This window comes from Eleutherodactylus coqui, chromosome 2, assembly GCF_035609145.1.
Source record: "Eleutherodactylus coqui strain aEleCoq1 chromosome 2, aEleCoq1.hap1, whole genome shotgun sequence".
Classification (NCBI taxonomy): Eukaryota; Metazoa; Chordata; class Amphibia; order Anura; family Eleutherodactylidae; genus Eleutherodactylus; species Eleutherodactylus coqui.
Genome location: NC_089838.1, coordinates 299,468,143 through 299,487,496, shown reverse-complemented (window position 1 = coordinate 299,487,496; position 19,354 = coordinate 299,468,143). Strand labels below are relative to the sequence as shown.

General features: G+C 44.2%; 1 protein-coding gene across 4 annotated transcripts in view; it reads left to right on the top strand.

Moving 5' to 3' along the window:
- Positions 1–19,354, top strand: part of SORBS3 (sorbin and SH3 domain containing 3) — a 48,358-nt gene that overhangs the window by 9,775 nt on the left and 19,229 nt on the right. For 3 of the 4 annotated variants that reach the window (XM_066593453.1, XM_066593455.1, XM_066593452.1), the window contains exons 7-10: positions 1,046–1,144; positions 9,446–9,479; positions 12,917–12,978; positions 19,293–19,351. In XM_066593453.1, the coding sequence (XP_066449550.1) occupies positions 1,046–1,144; positions 9,446–9,479; positions 12,917–12,978; positions 19,293–19,351 (254 nt within the window). The remainder of the gene's footprint in view (positions 1–1,045; positions 1,145–9,445; positions 9,480–12,916; positions 12,979–19,292; positions 19,352–19,354) is intronic. The other variant, XM_066593454.1, reaches the window with a different exon arrangement.

Sequence of the window (19,354 nt, the reverse complement as noted above, 5' to 3'; positions counted from 1 at the left end):
ACAAAAAGTGCCTCTGGAAGTCCATGCATTACATTATTTTATTGCCAATAGTGTAATACTTAATTTGTCCTGTGGTGGCACTGCAGAGAAATCGAACAATTGCTGCTGGGTTTTCCCACAAAGTACAACTGATCCCTCAAGATCTTAGCAACAGAACACCCACTGATCACTTTGTTGTGTGAGGGGATTGTTCTATCAGAGATTGGTCAAAGCAAAGGACCAAACATCCTTAACTCCTTCCCATTTGGCAGCTATCAGCTGTTTTTGACAGCTGAGGGCCACCAGGTACTGCCATGATTGGAGATGGCTACGATTGGGACAGTTAACAATCTGGATGTGTCTAAGCAGACAGCTAAATGAGGGCCCCTTTTTATAGACAGTTCTTAAAAATTACTAAATACTGCAGTACTAAAGTATTGTGGTATATAGTACAAGTGATAAAGTGATTGTAAATTCAAGTCCTCTATTGGGACAAAAAAGAAATTTGTGCATGTATGAGTATAATAGTGTGCATCTGTGCGTATACATATATAATAGTGTGCGTCTGTGCAAATATGTGTATAATAGTGTGCATCTGTGCGTATATGTGTATAATAGTGTGCATCTGTGCGTATATGTGTATAATAGTGTGCGTCTGTGCATATATGTGTATAATAGTGTGCATCTGTGCGTATATGTGTATAATAGTGTGCGTCTGTGTGTATATGTGTATAACACTGTGCGTCTGTGTGCACATTAAAAAAGATGAAAAATCTCTTGTCTGGAAGGAGTTAAAGTACTGAATGTCATATAAATTACTCTCTTCACGCTTGATGTCACATTTAGTATATTGGACGCTGCGTATAGGAAATATCAAAAATGGATATGCCTCAGATATGTGTCAGCGGATACGAGTATCATTGACGCAGTCCATAGGCTTATACCCTCCAGGATGTGATGTACTAACAAGTCTCTGTGGTGCTTCAGGCATGATGTTGTACATGATGGGCACGCAGACGTATTACTAGTAGATTTCTATATACATCTACTTCTCATTATCTAATAGGAGCAGCTGGAGACCGATTTGCGTAATTTCACAGAGGAGCTGGACAGAGACCTAGAGGCACGAAAACAACATCCGGAAGCGACACTAGAACGATGTGAGGTAAGAAATGCCATACCTAAGATCCCTTAGCTGGGCGTCTCTGATGCAAATTGCATAAGGTGGAGCCCACGGCTCTGTTCACATCTGCATCATAGTTACTGCTACATAAGTCAACCATGAATCGGTGGCGAATCCTCCACCCAACGAAGACCATTGATGCCCAACAGATCCTATTGACCAACACCGATACCGTAATCTGTGAAAGATAAGGTGTGCAATGGTAAGATGAAGTAACATCTAATTATACTGCGTATACTGGGTGTAGTCTATGGAGCAATGGTCTCCAACCTACAATCCAACCTCTAGAACTACAATTCCAACATGCCCTTACAGTTGGACGCATGGACTTGTAGTTGTGCAAGTGTAGTGTGACTGTGATGGTACACAAGGGCTTGGAATGAGACATAGAAGACACAGTTTGAAGTAATTCTTGTTTAGGGATAAATAGATTTGGAACTAAGAGAATTTGCCGGGTATAACCAGTGTGATCCGATGGTGGGTCATCAAAGCTGATGGTTGTCATGACCAAAATATGTCCTAAATGTGGTCACACACTGCCCTCTAGTAAATCTGATCAGGACAGTAGATGCTCTCTTTAAGCATTCCATTCAGGGGCGTAACTATAGAGGATGCAGGGGATGCGGTTGCACCCGGGCCCAGGAGCCTTAGGGGGTCCATAAGGCCTGTCTTCTCCATATAGGAAGCCCAGTACTATGAATAAAGCATTATAGTTGGGGGCCCTGTTACAGGTTTTGCATTGAGGCCCAGGAGCTTCAAGTTACGCCTCTGATTCCATTTATATCATCGTCAACAATGTGGACAAATCTGAGTCCCCTTAATATTTAGAGTCTACTAATATAGTCCCTCTTAGTGGTTGGGGTGCCCAGCATCGGAGCACTCTCCAATATACGGCAGGACAAAGGAAGGCAGTACAGTTCCAAGCTCAAAAATGGCGGTGGTCGGCCACTTGGAAGTTATAGTTCTGTTTTAGTTGTTTTTATGTGTGCACACTACAGTCCTATGCTAGTCTCTACTTACACTTGTTTAAGGTTATCTGCTGCATAACCATGGTGGGCATTCTCCCTCGGGTGTGCAAGTTCCTGTAAGTGATGTGTAGCTTCACTGTTTCTTTTCACACTGGTGGCACTATATATATTGCTGTGATAGGCAGTCTGCCTGTATTCTGTCTTTGTAGAAAGCAACAGGATAGAAACATACCAACACCAGAACAGCTCAGCTAATAAATACTGTACCAGAGCCAAGCTCATAACTTAATACAGCACCAGAACCAAGCTTATAGCATAAATACAGTGCTAGAACCAAGTTCATAACATAAACACATTATAAACCAATCTATGTACATTAGTATAGCACTAGAACCAAACTCATAACATAATTGTGGCACCAGAACAAAGCTCATAACATAAATACAGTGCTAGAACCAAGTTCATAACATGAACACATTATAAACCAATCTATGTATGTTAGTATAGCACTAGAACCAAACCCATAACATAATTGGGGCACCAGAACAAAGCTCATAACATAAACACAGCACCAGAACTAAGCTTAGTACATGGATACAATACCAGAACAAAGCTCATAACATAAATACAGCACCAGAACTAAGCTCAGTACATAGATAACATAAATAGCTCATAACATAAATTCAGTAACATGGGAGGGGAGGAGACAGAGACAGGAGGAGGATGATTCATGTAGCTCTGCAGGACATTGCTGCACAGAGGAAGTAGATCTGGCCATGCGGACCTATGTGCATCCACCTGGTCCCCCACTGCAAGCTTGTCCATAGGACTGATGACTGATGCAACCTCTGGAGTTTCACTTTGATTGGGAGTTTACGCCTCACCAGAACTTCTCCCAATGCTATCAATAGTTATCACTCCCACTCTGCTAGGATGTGGCACATTTCTAGATTGGCAGCACCCCCATATACAACTTCACTACCACCATTATTTTCAATAACTACCTTCACAGTTATTTATACGGAGAGCTCCGGGCACCTTCTTTTCTGCACCTGTCCCACTACAAGCTTGTGGCACCCTGAGCGACCAGACAACCCTACCATGACTGATAGGTGTAACATGAAGCTCCTAGGCGCCCCACTTACCATATGTCATTTATAATATGGAGAAGATGGGTTTTTGCGTAGTCCTCAGCGAGAGGGACCAAGTACAATAGTTACTTCTGCACCTCCTATGGCTACGCCCCTGGGTCTTCCAGTTGCCAGATTGGCTCCGGTATGCCATAACCATGTCTCCTTAGCATCCATCCCTATACATTATAGTCTGAGGCTTTGTTCCTGACACATCTGTATTAGTCTGTATGAATGTAGATGCCAAATGCATCATCTCTCTTTACACCGGGCTGTTTTCATCCCGCATTCAGTGTGTTTTGGCATTCGCTCGCAGTGGATAAAATGACGTGTTTTCACTGACTCACTGACTTTTCATTGTTTTTGGGTCCAGAACAAAAAGTTTGGCCAGTTCCCATTGTATGAAGTGCTGAGCTCTACTCGGAGATGTGACTATATCATTTCCCTCGGAGAGAAAAACCTAAGGGGGGTCGGGGTATGTGGCGCAACGCTAGAAAGATCACAGGGGAGGTCAAGGACAAAACCTGACTCCTCTTTATTAACCCCTTAAGGACCAGACACTTTTTAGGGATTTTACCCCATTTGGTGGTTTAAGTGACCAATTTTTTTTTTCCTTCAGCTACCAAAATTATTTTTGATGTGTTTTTTTCCCCTATAAATAAGGATAGATGGAAAAATACTTCTACAGCGCCACCTATTGGATGGCAGCATTCCTTCAAATCAATGTGACTTTTTAAGAAGTCCTAACAATGATTGGGAATAGGAAACCAAGCCAGTTAACCATGCACAGACAGCTGCTTCGGGGTGTTTGCCCCGCATCAGTGTGCTTAGCTGGTGAGAGGCCTGTGATGTGGGTCAGGAGGGGTGTTATGTCTCCTTAGGGTGCCCACCCACTGGCGTTTTTTTTCACTGCGAAATTCGCAGTTTTTTTTTTTCTGCAGGGGGTCTATGGGACTTGCAATGTAAAAATCGCGATCGCGCAAAATCGCGATTTACCGCGATATCGCGATTTTGCGCGATCGCGATTTTAGCTTTGCATGTCCCATAGCCCAAAGACCCCTGCAGAAAAAAAAAATGCTGCGAATTTCGCAGTAAAAAAACGCTAGTGGGTGGGCACCCTTAAGGAGAGCACCCAAAAAGTGTGTGGGGGCACCTAGGGGGTGAGTGGGTTGAGGGATGGTATAGTCTCCCCCAAAGGAGAGCACTCAAAAAGGGTGTGGGGGCACCTAGAAGGTCAGTAGGGAGACTTATAAGGCCATGGAAGCCCCTCTAGGTAATTTATGCAAGTTAGGCCGCCTGCAGACGAGCGGGTCGGATCCGGCAGCGAGAAATCTCACCGCGCGATCCGACCCCAGAGCCTGCAGGGACGAGCGCGTACTCACCCGCGCCTGGCGGCCCCGGCTCTTTGATGTGCCGGCTGCCGCGCAGCCGGCGCATGCGCAGACCGGAGCCGGCGGCCAGGTGAGTGCGTGCCCCGCAGAAAATTAGAACATGCCGCGGTTTGTTTGCCGCGCGAGATTTCGCGCGGCCAAACCGCGGCCGTCTGCATAGGAGTGCGTATTGTAATGCACTCCTATGCAGACTTTCAGCGGCGGAAATCCCGCGGGAAATCCCGCGGCGGGATTTCCGCTCGTCTGCAGGCGGCCTTAGGAAGATGAAATATAGGGATATTTTCTTATATCTTTTTTCACTTACTTTTTTTTCCGTTGTTTAGTTTTATTAGATGTAAAAACAAAAAAAAACATTTTTTTTAAAGTCACAGTTGTTGATTTTAAAAATTTGTATATTTACTATAATAAAGTACTGGAACGGGTTCCTCATTCTGTTTCGGACATTTTGATATATAATTTGTATGGTGTTGGATTGCAGGGCGCACATGGCGACGGTTGTGGTTGTTTTTCTATATATATATTTTTTTTATTTTAGTCTGTAAGGTTTTTTACTTATTATTATAACTATTTTTTTTACCAACTATGTCCCGCATGATGTCATATAAGACCTCTGGCGGTCATTCACATTGTCTGTTTTTTTATTTCACACTTTCCCACTATAACTGGGGCATCCAGTTACAGGGCTAAATATCCCCTTGTAGAGACAGTAGTCACTAACAGATCTGATCTGGGTCTGCTAGAACCCTACAGCTCTGCTGTGGCAGGGGGCACCTAGCGTTCATGTAATCACCAGGCCGAATAGCAGAAGTAACACTTCCGCTTTCTCACTTCACTGTATTTAGTCTGCAAGAGAGAAGGCAGAAGTGGCGCAGAGGTACGTGCCGGAGCTCAGAATCTAGGATGGCACCCGCTTGCTGTGCTGGCGCCAGACCCTCTACCAAGCGCTCTCTGCGTCCTCCAGGAATCATGGATAGCCGATCCTTCTGCGTCCAGACCTCATTGCAGGCCACATAAAATTACATGGAGGGCCTTGAGTTTGACACGTGATATACAATGATCAGGAGGGGGATGGGAAAGCATGTGAGTATACTGTATGTACCCATATATGTACAGTATAATTGCAGTGCCGGACAGAGAGCGTAACAACTGGTGGTGTTCGCCAGCAGTGGACTTTGAGATCATACTTGCAGAGCTGCCAGCATCTGACAGATAAATAGCTCTCCAGGGACATTTTTGTGATTACGTGTGATGTTTTTCCCATAGACTTCTAACTATATACTCCTTGCCGTGTAGAACGTATAAAGCCATCTCCAAAGCATATCTTTCACCTATTCATGACCGATCATTTACTCAGCTGCACCTGGCATCACATGGCACTAAGATGGGGGCACTGGACTTCCCAGCCCCAATGCCCACACACCAGAATGACTAGTGATAGTGCAGCATCTGAGGAGCGGGGTCACAGCCTAGGAGACAGCGGGGTAGAGTTTGGGCCTTGTCGTGGTGGCTCTACTGTCTCCTACCCGGAGGGTAACCAGTGACACGTCCAAGGGGAGGCTATTAAACAGGGAATTACCTTAGTCCTTTTTGTCGCTCGTGACGCCACCGTTCCATCCTCTGCAGTGAATCCAGTTGTTTATAATAAAGAGTCCACACACAGGGATTTACCTTCCTGAGCCAAAACGGGAACGGTAAGTGAAGCTCGTTTACTTGAAGCAACTTGATTACAATCCATCAGTACACGGCAGCAGTAAAACAGTGCAAAACCTCAAGATGGTGTGACAGGAAGGATTCATGGGAGGTCAGGAGAAACCACAGTCCTGTTTATTGTAGGTCCTGATACCGGTGACACTCTTCTCTTCTCTAACTCTCTACCAGTCAACACTCACATTTAGGAAAAGGTACGCTGCATGACGACTCCTCATTCTCTCTTAGCATTAAAGGGGTATTTTCACATCTCCTGGGTACAGCAGGCCCAGGGCAGGCTGTAGATTCCTTTCACCCTCTTCCATTCTGGGCCACACAGACTGAAGGTGCTTGTGTGGTCCTCTTGCAGATCCAGGACAGAACTCCACATACTCAACTCAACTCTATTCCCACTCATGCACCTTGCATACACATATATATCACAAGGTCACCTGACAAACAAACAGATACATTTTCCAGACAGTCAGCTCACATACCAGACAGTTAACTTTTTCAGTGCTGCAGCTATGCAATACACATCAATCCTGCAACACAGAAGATACTGACATTACATTTACACATGCATTCCCACTATTATGGAGGGACCCTATTGTTCTGGGCCACAAATAGTGTAGGAGGCCATGCTTTCCCCTTCTTGCATCAGCTCAGACAAATCCAGTGGTTCGCTGAAGGCAGAGGAAGTCTCCTCCTCTGGGTGGTTCCCAGCTGCAGACTGTTGCTCCGTGGTGGGGGCGAGTCCCCCCTACTTTTTCCACAGCCTTGGCAGGAACAGTTTGGCAGGAAATTTTCTTGGGCTGAAGATTTGTTAACATAAGGGCTGGGCACCATCTTGACTCTTAGCACAGACAACGTGGGCAACTCCACATGGTCTAATAACACAACAATCTTCCTTTAACTTGTAACGCATTCTTGCCATAAATAAGCTGGGGTCTTCTTTCTGCATTTCTGGCAGATGACTTGGTTTTTCACCACTCTGGTAAATGTCCTTAGGCTCAGAGGAACCGCGATCGAATTTACTTTAATTCCTGGAGGCTCAGAGGAACCACAACCATGTCCCGATACTTGCTACAGGCTCAGAGGGTTGGAGGGATCTTGTCCTCAACTATTTAAAGTAACTCAGAGGATTGGAGAGATCTTGTCCTGGAAAATTTCAGAGGGCCTTAGAACTGGAAGTGACTCTATTTAGCTGAGACATGGGCAAAAATCTTCCGCGACTGAAAAAATGGCGGGAAAGCGTCTTTTGGTGGCTTTTTGAGAACACATAAGACTCATCCTGTTCGTGACACCAAGATAGCTCTGCCCTGCAGCGTCCGAGGAGCGGGCCCCAACCTAGGAGACAGCGGGGTACAGTTTGGGCCTTGTCACGGTGGCTCTATCGTCTCCCACCCGGAGGGTAACCGGTAACATGTCCAAGGGGCCGAGGGCAGGCTATTAAACAGGGGAACCCAATGCTGGATTACCTTAGTCCTTTGTGTTACGTTGACGCCAGCGTTCCATCCTCTGCGGTGAATCCAGTTCTTGGTAATAAAGTGTCCACACACAGGGATTTAACTTGGTGAGCCAAACCGGGAATGGTCGGTGAACCTCGTTTACTTAAAAATAAGTTACAATCCATCAATACACTCTAGCAGTAGAGCAGTGCAAAAACTCAAGACGGTATGATAGGCAGGATTCATAGGAGGTCAGGAGAAACCACGGTCCTGTTAATTGTAGGTCCTGATCCCGGCTACACTCTTCTCTTCTCTAACTCTCTACCGATCAACACTCACATATAGGAAAAGGTACTCTGTATGACAACTCCTCATTCTCTCTCTCTCTTAGCATTGAAGGGAAACAGATACATTTTCCAGACAGTCAGCTTACCTACCAAAGAGTTAAAGGGGTTGTCCCGCGGCAGCAAGTGGGTCTATACACTTCTGTATGGCCATATTAATGCACTTTGTAATGTACATTGTGCATTAATTATGAGCCATACAGAAGTTATCAAAAGTTTTTCACTTACCTGTTCCGTTGCTGTCGTCCTCGTCTCCATGGTTGCCGTCTAATTTTCGCCGTCTAATGGCCAAATTAGACGCGCTTGCGCACTCCGGGTCTTCTGCTCTTCTCAATGGGGCTCCGTGTAGCTCCGTGTAGCTCCGCCCCGTCACGTGCCGATTCCAGCCAATCAGGAGTCTGGAATCGGCAATGGACCGCACAGAAGAGCTGCGGTCCACGGAGGAAGAAGATCCCGGCGGCCATCTTCACCGGTAAGTATAGAAGTCACCGGAGCGCGGGGATTCAGGTAAGCGCTGTGCTGTTTTTTTTTTAAGTCCCTGCATCGGGGTTGTCTCGCGCCGAACGGGGGGGGGGGTTGAAAAAAAAAAAACCCGTTTCGGCGCGGGACAACCCCTTTAACTCTTTCAGTGTTGTAGCTATGCAATACACATCAATCATGCAACACAGAAGACACTGACATTACATAGACAAGTGCATGCACACTATTATGGAGGGGCCCTATTGTTCTGGGCCACCACAATGGCGCTGAATTCTGGAATTCACATTTGGGCTTTGCATCTAGAGAGGGGTCTTTTTAGGATTGCTTTGAGCAGTGAATTGTTGGAGCTCGGATGTTTTACAGTAGAGTCATGTATGCTGAATTGCCAACTGGTGGCACATTGGACCTCTTTTGGCCATCAGAACTGCAAAAATTTGTCACAGCGTAGGTGGTTTCACATTTGCACTCTAGGCTTCTGGGTCTCCTGCAGCTTTCGGGAAATAGGAATGGGGAATCTCCTGGCCGAACAGCTCTGTTTTATGACGGAACCAAACCGCGCCGGATGGACCCCATAGACTATAACTGGGGCAATTTGCTTTCCGTCCGTTGCATGCAGCGATTTTTCTTCCGGTATTTTGTGCCAGATCTGCGACGGAACCATCAACCAGAGATTCCAGTGTAGATGTGAAACCACCCTAAGATAAGTTCTTGCACTGTTCAGCTTCCTACTTGTTTGTGTACCTCTGTCTTTAGCAGCCTATATAAAGTTCTCTGCACAGTGAATGTAGACATTGTGTTTGCTCAGATCTCACAATCTTTGTGTTTCTTTGCAGGAAGTTATATCACGGAGTTATTCACACCCAGCAGGTGAGCCGGGGATTGGTAAAGACTGTGGAATTTGTGGGTAAACCAATATTCATCTTTTTAATTATAGTTAATACAAGATTTACAGAATGAATGTAGTAAAACATGAATCCAATGCTTACACCATCTGCAATGTGATGGAACAATCACTGGTCAATCAGGGGAGGCGCAGAATCATGGAAACCTGTCCACAGCACCAATAGGACTGTAGATACAACCATTTGAAGTGGGGCTGGGAATATTGAATTTACAGCAGTTATTTCAGTGTGTACAGGACAAGCAGGCAGCAGAAAAGATCTATGAATCTCCTTTTGTTCCAGGGGAGGGTAACATGCAGTTTTCTTCATGTTATTATCATCCCCCCTTATCAATCAGAGACCATGTTTGCCCTCTTATTGTAACATATAGGGTTTTTTTTTATCGTAGCAAAAGAAGTGAAAAGATGAGCACTTGTTTACCTAATCACTGTTCTTCACTGTTTAACCCTATAGACTGCAGTCATTGCTGACTGCAACATCTAAGTGGTTTTACTAAAAATTGATTCTAAAACAAGTTTTTTTCCCTTTAAACAAGGCTTTATATATTGAAAAAATAAACAAAACAAAAAAAAGCTACAAAAAATGTGTATCATCACATCCGTAACATCAAATACTATAAAATATTACATTATTTGTCTGGCACAGTAAATCTGGTTTAAAAAAAATGAACATAGAAAATGTCAGAATAGCCGTTTTTTGTTAATCTTCCTTCCCTGAAAAAGGAATTAGAAAAAAAATGTAGAAGCTATGTAGAACCTCAAAATAGCACCAATAAGAACTACAAGTCGTCCTGCAAAAAACAAGCCCTCATACAGATGGAAAAATAAAAACGCTCTGGTCCTGGAATGTGGTGACACACAAAAAGTGTATTTGTAGAAAAAAAAAGTGGTTATATTGTGCAAAAGAGGTAAAAACCTTCTGGGGGTCATTCACTTTTTTTTTTTACATTTTATTTTACACATCTCCAGTGTAGCTGGGGCATCCATAGAAGCCCCAGTTACAGGGGAAATATCCCCCTGTAGTGACAGTAGTAACTAGCAGAGCTGATCTGGGTCTGCTAGGACCCTGCAGCTTTGCCATGGCAGGGTGCACCCAGTAGTCACGTGATTGCTGGGTTGAATAGCAGAAGTAATACATGCGCTTTTGCTCTTCACTACATAGCGCTCATTTAACGCTATGTAGCCTGTAAACAAGAAGGCAGGAGCGATTAAAAATCACTTCTGTCTTCTCCACCGGGTCCTCAGCTATGATTAACAGCAAAGGACCAACCTGCTCCTGGTATGTTCCAGGAGCTTTAATCCCATGCCATATTTTTACTATTGGCTGGGATTAAATCCCAGGACCAGGCGCCATAAATTTACTGTGCTCAGTCCTTAAGGGTGGACAGTCACTAGCGATATTTTCTTTCTTGCGCTGCGAGAGCACGAGAAAACTCTCGCCTCGCAGCGCAAGAAAGACGCCGAAATAGAACCAGCATATCGCTAGTGGTTTCAATGGGGCCAGCAGCAGCGCTAGCCCCATTGAAAACATAGGGAGAATGCCGCGGACTTCTGCCACAGCTGTGACAGCTGTGACAGCTGTGACAGCTGTGGCAGGAGTTTCCTTCATCCCCGTGGGAACCGCGGGGATGAAGGAATCCTCTGCCACAGCTGTCACAGCTGTGGCAGAAGTCCGCGGCATTCTATCCCATTGCTTTCAATGGGATCGGAAGCACTGCTTTGGCAAGCCCCGCTGTAAGATTATTGGGGAAGGGCTTGAAATATAAGCCCTTCCCCGATAATCTGCAATAAAATTGTAATAAATTTTTTTTAAAATTACTCACCTCTCCGGCGCTCAGACGCTTCCTCCTGGTGGCTCCCCTGCACTGCTATTAAGCTCTTTCAGCAGTCAGGGATTTAAAAATCCCCGCCTCCTGAAAGGGCTGTGCAGATTGGCTGAGGGCTCAGCGAATAGCAGCTACTGCTTAGCTATTGGCTGAGCGCTCAGCCAATGACACACTGCCCTTAGCTATTCATTCATGAATAGCTATATCTTAGAACACAAATGGAAAAATGATTTCTTGGCTCTTAAGGCTCAAATTACTTATGTTACTAAAGTGTTAAAAATAGACATAAGGCAACAAGGTTCTGCGCCAAATATATTTACATGAGACAAATTCAAAATCTTACAATAAAAAAGTGACATTTTCGAGAGGGTTTTTCCCATTTTAATGTGACCGTTAGGGCTTAAATGTCAATTTCAGGTAGAATGGACCTTTAATAAATTTCCTGCGGGGCGGCTGTAATGCTTATAATACATACGGGAAAGATAATGTGTAAATCTCTGCCTGACTCTCCCGATGGCTTGCACTGGTCTATCCCCGGGACCGCCGGCAGAATGCAATCCTGTGAATTAGGTGAAGCATCAGCTATAATAAGAATGGGGATTGAGATTCCACATGGATACATTTCTTTTGGATTAACACAGACGATTGGTGGGATTTAATGGGCCTGTAAAGTGCAGCTGTCAGAGATTACTGACCCCCATACCGTGTGCTCCTGTCCAATCACACACAAGTCACGGTCAAAAATGGCGCGTTAACAGGGGGAATGGAGGGGAAGATAATCTAGGATACTCTATCCATACCTGATCGGTGATTTGCACTAATTCCGTGAATGAAGAGGGTGCATGACTGGATGAAGCACCGCAGCCCATTGCATGTTATGTAGGGTCAGCTGCACTATTCCATTGTCTTGAACAGGGGGCTATGTTACTGTTGGACCCCCGATTGTCAGGAAGGGGAAACCAGGAATTGGTGCAGTAGGTCACTGCTCACCTCCTTGGCATCTGCTGGGTGACCTATCTGGCTTGCAAAATGGGCCCGGTTACAAGACCCAGTCTACCTCCGTGACGAGGCATCTCACGGTCAGCCAGTTTCTGTGCCGAAAACCTCTTTATTAACTTGGTAACACAATCTCTAGCACTAGGGGATGCAAGCAATAGCGCTCAGCATAATAGGGACTCAACCTTCGGAGGCGCTCCAACTTCCTCCATGTACCCTGCCCAAACTGCGACTATCAAGGCACACTCCGGTGACAAGAGCCTGGCTCAACTTCTTCCGGCTCTCCGTCGTCACGGCCTACTGGAAGCACTCGGTAAACCACTCGTAAAGGCACCTGAGGGTACAAAACCTAAACCATTAAAATCAACGTTACATGGAACAATCCAACTTCAGATCAGTATCACCCTCTTACATTGCACTAGTCGTCAGTGGTACAATGTTAAAAAGAAGCCAAAAGCTTGCTGTCCCCTTAGTGACCACTAGATGGAGCCCCTACCTCTATTGATTGCTGGAATACCCCTTTAATATGGATCTACTGAGATAAAATGCATTGTTTTATAGTAATCTCCTATTATGTCCAGCAGGTGGCAGCCCTGAGCCAAAAGTCAACAAATCTAGAAGGCAATGTGTGGAGTCGCAGCAGGTAAGTGATAGAGATCTGTTAGTAGGGATCGTGATGAGTTATAGATTTAAGGCATGATTTGGTCTGTGATTATCGAAAAAAAAGTGTAAAAATTAAAATACTGAAGGAAAAAAAACACAACAAAAATGCTACAGAGCCGGCGTGTGTAAGTATACGGTAAGAAGAGATGAGTTTGTTATCTGGATTCATGTGCCATGAATAATGGGTTGTCTTAAATTATAGAGATGTCAGAATGCACAAAAGAGACAATTAAAGGACATATTCAGCTCTGCTACATCTGTATATAGTGGGATGGGTAAGGAGTAATATGTCACTTTGGTCCATGATAGGACCAGACTGGGAATACAATCTAGCCCTGGATGACAAAAGACAGCAGCCCACGGGTGTATCTTGTGTATACCTACGCTTGCTATGCACAAGTATATATTTATAGGTATTTACTAGATGTGAGCACATATACATGCTCACTGCATACATGTACTCACTGCATGAAACTCAGGGATGATGGTCTGTGGACACACAGTAATACTCTGACCTAGATGCTAGAATTGCATACCCCCCAACTTTACAAAGAAGAAAAGAGGGGCAGACAAGAGAGGAGCACAGCAATTTTACTCATAATATAAATACCCCACCCAGTCCGCACCCCAGACCACACGAAATCTTACAGGAGGAGGTGCTTTAAGGGGTGGAACTCAAAATTTTAACATGCTCCCTACCTGGGTGACTAAATTATGAATGTGAAATGCCAGCGATTTAACACATGGCAGAAAATTATCCCTAAAGTAATGGTAAAATACAATAAAAATATATAATCTCGTTATTTGTATAGTGCCAACTTATTCCGCAGCACTTTCAGGTAATTTATTTATACTGCATTAATAGTAAAGCAGTTCAGAACATAAATACAGCACCTGAACCAACATTATAATATAAGTACAGCACCAGAACCAAGCTCAGTACATAGATACAGCACCAGAACCAAGCTCTGTACATAGATACAGCACTAGAACCAAGCTCAGCACATAGATACAGCACTAGAACCAAGCTCAATACATAACTACCGAACCAGAACCAAGCTCTGTACATAGATACAGCACCAGAACCAAGCTCAGCACATAGATACAGCACTAGAACCAAGCTCAATACATAGCTACAGCACCAGAACCAAGCTCAGTACACAGATACAGCACTAGAACCAAGCTCAGTACATACATACAACACTAGAACCAAGCTCAGCACATAGATACAGCACTAGAACAAAGCTCAATACATAGCTACAGCACCAGAACCAAGCTCAGTACATATATACAGCACCAGAACCAAGCTCAGCACAGAGATACAGCACTAGAACCAAGCTCAATACATAGCTACAGCACCAGAACCAAGCTCAGTACACAGATACAGCACTAGAACCAAGCTCAGTACATAGATACAGCACTAGAACCAAGCTCAATACATAGCTACAGCACCAGAACCAAGCTCAGTACACAGATACAGCACTAGAACCAAGCTCAGTACATAGATACAACACTAGATCCAAGCTCAGCACATAGATACAGCACTAGAACAAAGCTCAATACATAGCTACAGCACCAGAACCAAGCTCAGTACATAGATACAGCACCAGAACCAAGCTCAGTACATAGATACAGCGCTAGAACCAAGCTCAGTACATAGATACAGCACCAAAACCAACATCATAACATAAGTACAGGACCAGAACCAAACTCAGTACATAGATACAGCACTAGAACCAAGCTCAGTACATAGATACAGCACCAGAACCAACATCATAACATAAGTGCAGCACCAGAACCAAGCTCATACAGCACCAAAACCAAACTCAGTAATAGATATAGCACCAGAACCAAGCTCAGCATATATATACAGCACCAGAACCAAGCTCAGCATATATATACAGCACCAGAACCAAGCTCAGCATATATATACAGCACCATAACCAAGCTCCGTATATAGATACAGCACCAAAACGATGATCAGTATATTGAATACCGCACCAGAACCAAGTTTAGTGCATAGATACAGCACTAGAACCAAGCTCAGTACATCAATACAGCAACTGGTATATCTCGCTCATGCCAGATTAGGGAAAATAAGTACTCAGGAGCTGATTCGGAAATCAAGACAAATCACACACAATTGGTGTTGGTGTAGTCAGATGATTCCTCGTTTATTTCAGGTTTCAACATTTTATAGCATCTTGAATCCCTTATCTTTCTAGCCAATAACCAAGATATCCGAGAATTTGTAGACATTTCCTATGAATGTTCTATAACATAAGTTCTGCTACGTTATCTTGTTCTTTCAGCATAGGAGTACATGCTATGACTTCAAGGCTCTTATCGCAGTACATCGTCTGGTTATGCCATCGTAGACGGTATAGCCAAGACTACGCCCTATAACTGAAACTTCACCTAATATTTCAACATATGTTTTCTTAAAGATACATACACAATTATCATCAATACAAGTAATTAGGTCATATAGAGAATCGATTTGGCAATGTTACATAAATATATTCTCCAACACAAGCTTAGTACACAGCACCAGAACCAAGATCAATAAAGGGATAGATTGTAAATCCAAGTCAGAACCTGCTTTTTAAGTTCATACTTCCAAGCCTGTATGATGGGAGCTGTCAGTTCACAAACAAGAATGCTACTTCCCATGATCAGTCTACAGACCATATAGTGACTACAGGGCTGATCACAGGGAGCCTGTTGCAGAAAACACAATGACGTTGTGACTCACTGGTGAAGTAGTCTCTAATTAGTGTTGTGGTTTTCTTCTCCATCCAGTCCAGATCAACATGACAGCTTCTCTTAGACACAGTTTGTCTCTTCAGAGGGTTTCCAACAGCTGTATTTTATATGAATGTAAACTTTTACAAGTGCCACTAATGATTTCCCAAAGTACTGTATAACAACTCACAGCACCCCTGAGTAATAAATACCAAGCCATTCTGTGCCCCTGTAGTAAAAAATAGCCGTACTGTCCCCCTAGTAATGAACAATGCGCTGCAATGTCCCCTGTGACAAATAAGGAGCCATATTGTTCCACTGTAGTAATAAATAGCCTAGCTGCCCCCTGTGGTAATATATAGCCGTACTGTCCCCCTGTAGTATTATATAGCTGTACTGTCCCCCTGTAGTATTATATAGCTGTACTGTCCCCCTGTAGTAATATATAGCTGAACTGTCCCCCAGTAGCAATATATAGCTGCACTGTCCCCCTGTAGTATTATATAGCTGTACTGTCCCCCTATAGTATTATATAGCTGCACTGTCCCCCTGTAGTATTATATAGCTGTACTGTCCCCCTATAGTAATATATAGCTGTACTGTCCCCCTATAGTATTATATAGCTGCACTGTCCCCCTGTAGTATTATATAGCTGTACTGTCCCCCTGTAGTAATATATAGCCGCACTGTCCCCCTGTAGTATTATATAGCTGCACTGTCCCCTGTAGTATTATATAGCTGTACTGTCCCCCTGTAGTATTATATAGCTGCACTGTCCCCCAGTAGTAATATATAGCTGCACTGTCCCCCAGTAGTAATATATAGCTGTACTGTCCCCCTGTAGTATTATATAGCCGCACTGTCCCCCTGTAGTATTATATAGCTGCACTGTCCCCCAGAAGTAATATATACCTGTACTGTCCCCTGTAGTATTATATAGCTGTACTGTCCCCCTGTAGTATTATATAGCTGCACTGTCCCCCAGAAGTAATATATACCTGTACTGTCCCCTGTAGTATTATATAGCTGTACTGTCCCCCTGTAGTAATATATAGCCGCACTGTCCCCCTGTAGTATTATATAGCTGCACTGTCTCCCAGAAGTAATATATAACTGTACTGTCCCCGTGTAGTATTATATAGCCGCACTGTCCCCCTGTAGAATTATATAGCTGAACTGTCCCCCAGTAGTAATATATAGCCGCACTGTCTCCCAGTAGTAATATATAGCCGCACTGTCCCCCTGTAGTATTATATAGCCGCACTGTCTCCCTGTAGTATTATATAGCCGCACTGTCCCCCTGTAGAATTATATAGCCACACTGTCCCCCTGTAGTATTATATAGCTGTACTGTCCCCCTGTAGTATTATATAGCTGTACTGTCCCCCAGTAGTAATATATAGCCGTACTGTCCCCCAGTAGTAATAAATAGCCGCACTGTCCCCCTGTAGTATTATATAGCTGTACTGTCCCCCTGTAGTATTATATAGCCGCACTGTCCCCCTGTAGTATTATATAGCTGCACTGTCCCCCTGTAGTATTATATAGCTGCACTGTCCCCTGTAGTATTATATAGCTGCACTGTCCCCCTGTAGTATTATATAGCTGTACTGTCCCCCTGTAGTAATATATAGCCGCACTGTACCCCTGTAGTATTATATAGCTGTACTGTCCCCCTGTAGTATTATATAGCCGCACTGTCCCCCTGTAGTATTATATAGCTGTACTGTCCCCCTCTAGTATTATATAGCTGTACTGTCCCCCTGTAGTATTATATAGCCGTACTGTCCCCCATTAGTAATATATAGCTGTACTGTCCCCCTGTAGTATTATATAGCCGCACTGTCCCCCTGTAGTATTATATAGCTGTACTGTCCCCAGTAGTAATATATACCCGCACTGTCCCCCTGTAGTATTATATAGCTGCACTGTCCCCCAGTAGTAATATATAGCCGCACTGTCCCCTGTAGTGTTATATAGCCGCACTGTCCCCCTGTAGTAATATATAGCTGTACTGTCCCCCTGTAGTATTATATAGCTGTACTGTCCCCCTGTAGTATTATATAGCTGTATTGTCCCCTGTAGTAATATATAGCCGCACTGTCCCCCTGTAGTATTATATAGCTGTACTGTCCCCCAGTAGTAATATATACCCGCACTGTCCCCCTGTAGTATTATATAGCTGCACTGTCCCCCAGTAGTAATATATAGACGCACTGTCCCCCTGTAGTATTATATAGCTGTACTGTCCCCCAGTAGTAATATATACCCGCACTGTCCCCCTGTAGTATTATATAGCTGCACTGTCCCCCAGTAGTAATATATAGCCGCACTGTCCCCTGTAGTGTTATATAGCCGCACTGTCCCCCTGTAGTAATATATAGCTGTACTGTCCCCCTGTAGTTATATATAGCTGCACTGTCCCCCAGTAGTACTATATAGCCATACTGTCCCGCTGTAGTATTATATAGCTGCACTGTCCCCCAGTAGTATTATATAGCTGCACTGTCCCCCAGTAGTAATATATACCCGCACTGTCCCCCTGTAGTATTATATAGCTGCACTGTCCCCCAGTAGTAATATATAGCTGTACTGTTCACCTGTAGTAATATATAGCCGTACTGTCCCCCTGTAGTATTATATAGCTGTACTGTCCCCCTGTAGTAATATATAGCTGCACTGTCCCCCAGTAGTACTATATAGCCATACTGTCCCTCAGTAGTAATATATAGCCGTACTGTCCCCCTATAGTATTATATAGCCGTACTGTCCCCCAGTAGTAATCTATACCCGCACTGTCCCCCTGTAGTGATATATAGCCGTACTGTCCCCCAGTAGTAATATATAGCCGCACTGTCCCCCTGTAGTATTATATAGCCGCACTGTCCCCCAGTAGTAATATATACCCGCACTGTCCCCCTGTAGTATTATATAGCCGCACTGTCTCCCAGTAGTAATATATAGCCGCACTGTCCCCTGTAGTGATATATAGCTGCACTGTCCCCCTGTAGTATTATATAGCTGCACTGTCCCCCTGCAGTAATATATAGCTGTACTGTCCCCTGGAGTATTCTATAGCCATACTGTCCCCTGTAGTACGGTAATATATAGCTGCACTGTCCCCTGTAGTATCATATAGCTGCACTGTCCCCCTGTAGTATTATTTAGCCATACTGTCCCCCTGTAGTATTATATAGCTGTACTGTCCCCCTGTAGTATTATATAGCTGCACTGTCCCCCTGTCGTATTATATAGCCATACTGTCCCCCTGTAGTATTATATAGCCATACTGTCCCCCTCTAGTATTATATAGCTGTACTGTCCCCCTCTAGTATTATATAGCTGTACTGTCTCCCTGTAGTATTATATAGCCATGCTGTCCCCCTGTAGTATTATATAGGGATACTCGTATATAAGGAGATGGCTGGGACAAGGAGACAGAACCGCATTCTGGGACTACGGTGCGCGGTTCTCTCTGTTTCCTCTTTTCTTCCACTCTTTGTACATTACATTCCTCTATATTTCCCCTATTTTTGCTCTCATTTTCAGGATCGCTCGCCAGTTGCTAAAGCTGTGGTAAAGTTTGACTTTGTGGCAGAGTCAGAAAAGTG